The sequence below is a fragment of the Poecilia reticulata genome, linkage group LG8, assembly GCF_000633615.1.
Source record: "Poecilia reticulata strain Guanapo linkage group LG8, Guppy_female_1.0+MT, whole genome shotgun sequence".
In the NCBI taxonomy this organism is placed as follows: Eukaryota; Metazoa; Chordata; class Actinopteri; order Cyprinodontiformes; family Poeciliidae; genus Poecilia; species Poecilia reticulata.
Genome location: NC_024338.1, coordinates 7,317,777 through 7,324,106, shown reverse-complemented (window position 1 = coordinate 7,324,106; position 6,330 = coordinate 7,317,777). Strand labels below are relative to the sequence as shown.

At 43.1% G+C, this 6,330-nt stretch overlaps 1 protein-coding gene across 2 annotated transcripts; it reads right to left on the bottom strand.

The window, feature by feature from the left end:
- Positions 1 to 780: 780 nt before the first annotated feature.
- Positions 781 to 6,330, bottom strand: ddx5 (DEAD (Asp-Glu-Ala-Asp) box helicase 5). Of its 2 annotated transcripts, none has more exons than XM_008415462.1 (12): positions 6,171 to 6,330; positions 4,794 to 4,965; positions 4,596 to 4,692; positions 4,377 to 4,510; positions 4,216 to 4,281; positions 3,982 to 4,123; positions 3,733 to 3,893; positions 3,472 to 3,644; positions 3,218 to 3,390; positions 3,074 to 3,133; positions 1,689 to 1,923; positions 781 to 1,557 (listed from the first exon to the last, which is right to left on the bottom strand). In XM_008415462.1, the coding sequence occupies exons 1-12, from the start codon at positions 6,215 to 6,217 to the stop codon at positions 1,530 to 1,532; spliced, it is 1,488 nt and encodes a 495-aa protein (XP_008413684.1). In that variant the 5' UTR covers positions 6,218 to 6,330; the 3' UTR covers positions 781 to 1,529. The 2 variants fall into 2 exon arrangements, with proteins under 2 accessions (XP_008413684.1, XP_008413683.1); XM_008415461.2 differs by having other exon boundaries at positions 1,702 to 1,923; positions 6,171 to 6,329.

Sequence of the window (6,330 nt, the reverse complement as noted above, 5' to 3'; positions counted from 1 at the left end):
TCAATGCCCTTGACAGGACGTTGCCCAAAATCTCTACATGCTCCCTAAATCCACTCAAGACAGTAGTCATCCCATCTCCTTTACAGAACAGTATTCTCATACAAGTTTCATGCGTCACAGTTGGAGTGTTCTAGTCCTTCAGTGAGTGTTTATACCAAAATGTTCCATTATGGTCTCAGTCTTCCTCTTGATCACTGGCAAACTTCAGACAGGCCTGGACTTATGCTGGCTTGAACAGGGGGCCCTTGATTTTAAGTCCGTTTTATTTTAATGTTACTGTAATGGCCTGACACTGTGGTCTCAGATCTTCAGAGCCTCCTTAAGTCCCAATCTGATGGAGTCATCTCTAGTTTCTTTTATCCAAGTACACCGATGTGGGATATAGTATTTTTCTTGCCACAAACTCATTTTGCTTTAGGGACCTAAAAAGGCACAACAGTCCGATAATACTGGTTCTGAGACGACTGGAGTGAAAGTATCCTGGAGATGATTATGCAAACAACTCACTACAATAACTGAAGAATCTGAATTAGTGAGACATTTACCGATAATTTCCCTTTAGGATTAATAAAAGTATTTTTAAATTTAAGACCTCTGTATCAAATTTTCCCACTCAACCTTGGGGTGCTTTATCCTCCCCAAATTCTAAATAAACTTGTCATCTACCACTAAAATCCCATCTAAAGCCCAGTTTATTATTAATCTTGGAAAGTATGACACCTGCTGGACAGTAAAGGTAGTACATAAGTTGAGCAAAAACAGGAAAAACAAACCCAAAAACAATATTTTGTATGGTTTTATTTCAAAGATCATGCAGTGCACTTTCAATGTAAGAGCTGACCACTGAATGCTACACATGGAAACCAATACACTTGTAATTTTCTGGTACAAAACAAACTAAATATTTCTGAGGAATGTAACAAATTAAATACAGGAAAACCAAATGTGCAACCAAAACTATTGCTGCACTGCAGATCTTAAAAGGCTTCATAGGTTGACAGAACCCTGTTGTGTAAATACAAAAATTTCAAATTGGGTATAGAACTTAAAAGACAAAATACAATAAATTACCTCTTTCAAGTATGTGGGGCATTTACTGAGCGAACTGTGGAGGCATGGGGTACGGCACCAGAGGCGGTGGAGGATGCTGTTGAGGGCCAAGTTGTTGGGGTGGATGCTGAGGTTGGGGTGGATGCTGAGGAGGCACCTGGGCCTGAGGAAACTGGTACTGAGGATGGCTTGTGCCATTTTGTGCAATGAGCTTATTGGGAACAAACTGTTGGGCCTGGAAGTTGTTTTGGGCAACAAAAGCTCCTGCTTGATTGGTGCCAAAGTTTGACTGTCCATTGGTGTTGTAGTTCCCTCCACCGTAACCATTGCTGGCACCGTTGCTGCCTCCATAGCCTCCATTCTGAGAACCTGCGCCATAGCTCTTGTTTGGTCCGTTGTTATATCCTCTATTATTATCTCTATCCCTACCVCCGCCATAATCACGCCTTCCAGAGGAATACCTATCTCGACGGTCGTAGTCACCACCTCTGCCGCCCCTTGAACGACCTGGAAGGTAAAGAAAACAATTTTTAATTCGACTCAACTACCTTTTAAACCAGCTTGATATTTAATCCGGCCCAGAAACAAACGGCGGAAGAAAAGTAACTGCCTTTTACGGCACAGTTTTTGCGTCTCACCAATTAGATTTACCTCCTCTTTCTTCTGCCATCTGGAGGAGCTTTGGGTTAATTGCCTGGTTGGCCTCGCGCAGCACAGAGACGAGGTCCCCGGCCTGCCTCATGTTGTTGGGAGTGAAGAAGGTATAGGCCGTGCCCGTCTTTTGGCTACGAGCCGTTCTGCCAATGCGGTGGATATAGTCCTCAGAGTTGTTAGGGTAGTCATAGTTGATGACAAATTTCACGTCTTCCACATCTGTAAGACGTTGCAGTGTGGCAGAAGGAAAGGCAACACATTGTGTGTGCCAGAGCCAACACAACAACCAGATCAAAAAAAAAGAAAATTAGTCTCATCATTGGATCAAAGAGGCGGAAAAGACTAGCATTAACTGTAGATAGGGAGACTACGGTGGGAAAAGAAAATGATGCACACTCCATTTGCTTCTCATACTTTGAGCAAAACTCTTACCTTTCAGGAGTATGCATTCAATAATCCATTCCCATTGCAGAACAACCCCCACAGTCTCTTAAAAAGGTTTCTATAAAACTCTACTTCCTCTTAGAAAAAAATTCCCCAAAAAACCCTCCCACCCYCATAGCTCCTTGCTGGCTACTGAATTGAAACTTTGCAGTTAACCTGTAGACCAGACCCCCTTGGAAAGAAGCCTACAGGTCAACCCCTTCTCAGCATGCCATCTTTTTCCATACCGAGCGTTCACTTGACCATAATGTCTCTCGTTGGCAGGTCTCGACATGACTTTGAAACGCAGGCGAGGGAGGAATGTGAGCTTGGATTTTGTCCAACCGTGTCCAACTACCATGTCCCACTGTCACCAAAAGCGCCAGTAGCCATGTCATTACAGAGGTGAAGGTAAGATCGGACTGCTCTTCAGACTGAGGTTTATGGAACTGCATCATTAGCCATGCTTCAAATGTCTCGCTAGAACAGCTTAATTGTCTCAAATGACTTGCAATGCAGAATCCAAAAGTACATGCAAGACAAAAAGGAGGCAGTGTAGCTTGGCTTTTAGCTGGGACAGTTAGACCTGGGTGTGTGAAGCAGTCCAAACCATGGCCAGAAAAAACAAACATGGGGGAGGAACTCTGGCCAGCCCTCAACTCTCCCCCATTTTTAGGCAGGCCAGCACATTATGCTTCGTTTGGGCCTGGTCACCTCTGTACATCTGCATGACTGGGAGACCCGTGCCTCGCCAGTCTGGACACCTCCAAGAATCCTCCTTCCCCCTCTGGATACCTGGGCTTGTCATGCCAAGGCCCTGCCACACAGACTGCTCCTTCAGGTCAGGGGAGAAACTCAGAAAGAAGCAGAAGTGTTAAAGAAAGCAAACACTTTCTTTTAGAAATGCTTTAAACGTATGAAAGGGCGAAGTTTAGAGGATACAGACCTAGGCCTCTGGACGCAACATCAGTGGCAATCAGTATGGGGGCTTTGCCAAATTTGAACTCTAAAGAATATCAAAGACTGAGAATTAGACTGGCATATTTCTTAAAATGAAATATAAAATTACAACATAAGAACAGATAAATACCATTAAGAACCCAGTCCCTTTCCTGCTGGCTTTTGTCACCATGGATTCCCATAGCTGGCCACCCATCTCTTCTCATTCGTCGAGTGAGGTCATCACACCGCCTTTTTGTCTCAACAAAAATGATGGTCTTGTTCTCCTTCTCACTCATGATTTCCTCAAGCAGACGGATTAGCCTGAAAGAAAATTCACATCAAGTTCAAAATTCTTGAAACGCACTGTGTGCACAATTTGCAGTTTGAGTCACAAGTACATACTTATTCTCTTTTTCTCCATCATTGCAGACATCCACAATCTGCAGGATGTTATGGTTAGCACTAAGCTGCAGTGCACCAATGTTGATCTGAACATACTCTTTCAGAAAGTCTTCTGCCAGTTGGCGAACCTCTTTAGGCCAAGTAGCACTCCACATCAGAGTCTGCCTGTCAGGCTGCAACAACAATTCAACAGTCAGCCAAATACAACACATCGGCCAATCAACAGCTTCTGCAGTAAAGGCTTGAATAAACAATTCATACCCTGATTTGGTCAACAATCTTCCTGATCTGTGGCTCAAACCCCATGTCCAGCATTCTGTCTGCCTCATCCAGCACCAGRTAAGTGCATCTGCGAAGGTTCGTTTTTCCTGCTTCAAGGAAGTCAATGAGCCTGCCTGGAGTGGCGATGCAAATCTCCACACCTAAAACCCATTAGAAACACACCATAAGAGGCAAACTCTTTGAAACACGTTCCATGCATAGTTCTGAACACAGACACTAGAACTGTACCTCTTTCCAAATCACGGAGCTGAGGCCCTTTTGGTGCGCCTCCGTAGATGCAGGTGGACTTCAGACGAGAAGCTCTGCCATATTCAGCAGCCACCTGTTGCACCTGCTGGGCCAGCTCACGAGTGGGGGCCAACACCAGACACTGCCAGGAAGAAAAAGCAACAAATTTAATTTAACTCTGGTTAATACATGCATGTCTTGACAAAACGACACCACTTTAAAGTCTTAACTTACAATTGGACCGTCCCCACGTTCCAAGAAAGGCTGGTGATTAATGTGCACGATTGCAGGCAGAAGATACTGCAAAGGAAAGCAACAGTTTGATTGGCAACACTACATACTGCAGTTTAGCTGCTTAAAATTATGCCGTGGGCCAAAGAAAGCATGCAACTTACAGAAAGTGTCTTGCCAGAGCCAGTCTGTGCAATGCCAACCATGTCCATGCCACTGAGAGCCAAAGGCCAACCCTGGGCCTGGATAGGTGTTGGTTCAGTCCAGTTCATTTTATTGATGACCTCCATCACATAAGCTAAACAAGTAAAATATGGAAAACTGTTCAATGACATCCATTTTCTACTTAAGAGTTTTTTGGTACCTTTTTCTTACAAACTTACAGGGAAAGCTTGCTTCATGGAACTGAGTTATGGGATTTGGGCAGTCCCTCCCCTTCACTGTTATAGTTTTGGACCTTCTGTATTGCTCAGCTTCTTGCTGCAAATTAAAACAAAGAGTTCAGTGGTCAGAAATGATCATAAAGCACCAACATATACACAGAAACCTTCGTCTATTGCTGCTCCATAACCTATACATACCAGTGATCTATGGGCGACATCGGGATGCTGCTGATAGAAGTTTTTCTCAAACTTTGGGAGCTCATCCAGGTTCCAGTGTTTCTTCCTCAATCGCTCACCTGGATTGCCAAACTTTCCTCCACCTCCACCTCCACTCCGGCTGCCACCGAATCGGGGTGGACCACCGCCATAGCTGTTGGGCAAAAAACACATAACTTAGCATTGAGAATCACTGTCGACTTCCAAGATTTAAATTATTTTAGTTCCAATTAAAAGTACTCTTGATCCAACTAAACTGTGTTTGTGATGAGTGCAGTATTACAAATTGATCTTAAAAGTATTTTTAAGTGGCTTTGTACCACAATTGTCTTGCTTTAATGCATGAGCTTTTTAAACCAAATCCCATATTGTAAGTGTTAAAAATATCAGGAAGAACAAGATGTTCTGACTGAAAAAAAATCATGAAACCATTAGAATAAGGAAAACTCCTCAAAATTAAGCTTTTTAATAAAAACTTGACTGTAAAGGTCTTTTTGATGTCAGAGTCCTTTGTTGCTATACCAAACGGGGAAAAGATAAAAAATCATGACAATGTGAGGGAAAACACTTGAATATGGTTGAAGAACTCAAAAATAAGAGAGGTACACCCTGTTTTATTATTATTGCATTACTAAAATGGTGGCAACACGTAGTTCAATAGTTTCAAACCAAATACCTAATCTTCGTCTTATTGGAAAAGTTAAAGCCATTTGTAGAGACAGAAGTCATTAGACTTTTTTTATTGGCGTACTTAAAAAGTTAATCGGATTGGGTCGAGGAAACTATTGCGTACGAGTCCTTCCAACCAGATGAGAACAATTGGAAAGAAAGGAACAAGAGGGGAAAAAAAAAGAGCAGTGCCGGCATTTTGTGTCCGCTTTCCAACGCCGCCACATGGCGAGAAGCCGACTAGCCAAGTTAGCGTCATATTAGCAGTGTTCCATAACCGTATCTTCGCCACAAATAAATACCGGGCATAACGCCAACCCGAATACTAAATAAACATCAGAAACCATTAAAACGTTTTCCATGATGTTGGGTTTACTTTTTAAGAGCTCACAGTAGTGGCTAGCCTTGGTGCCGGTTGAGCAAAAGTTAGCCTCTAGCTAGCGAAACGCAGCTGCGCCGGGGCACGAGGCCAAACAAGGCCTCAGGCTAAATGAAGCCAAGAAAGACTCAAAACATTGACGTTCTACCGATAAAAACACCTAAACTACCTTTGTGTGGTAAATGTGGTGACTTCGGGAAGTGTAGTAGACCCCAGCAACACTTTTTAAAATTAATCTTAAGTGTCGTCAGCCATGTCACGCGACAGTGAAAATCTTCAAACAATAAGTACAAAACAAATAACGGACTTACCCTCTGTCTCTATCTCTGCCGCGGTCTCTGTCTGAATATCCAGGCATATTGTGAACAAAACGTACGAATTAAAAAAAAGTATATAAATACAAAGCGGCCTCGGCGTCAGATAGAAAACAGGGCCGGCAGTGGTGCTGAAATGCCGGTTACCTCGAAATGA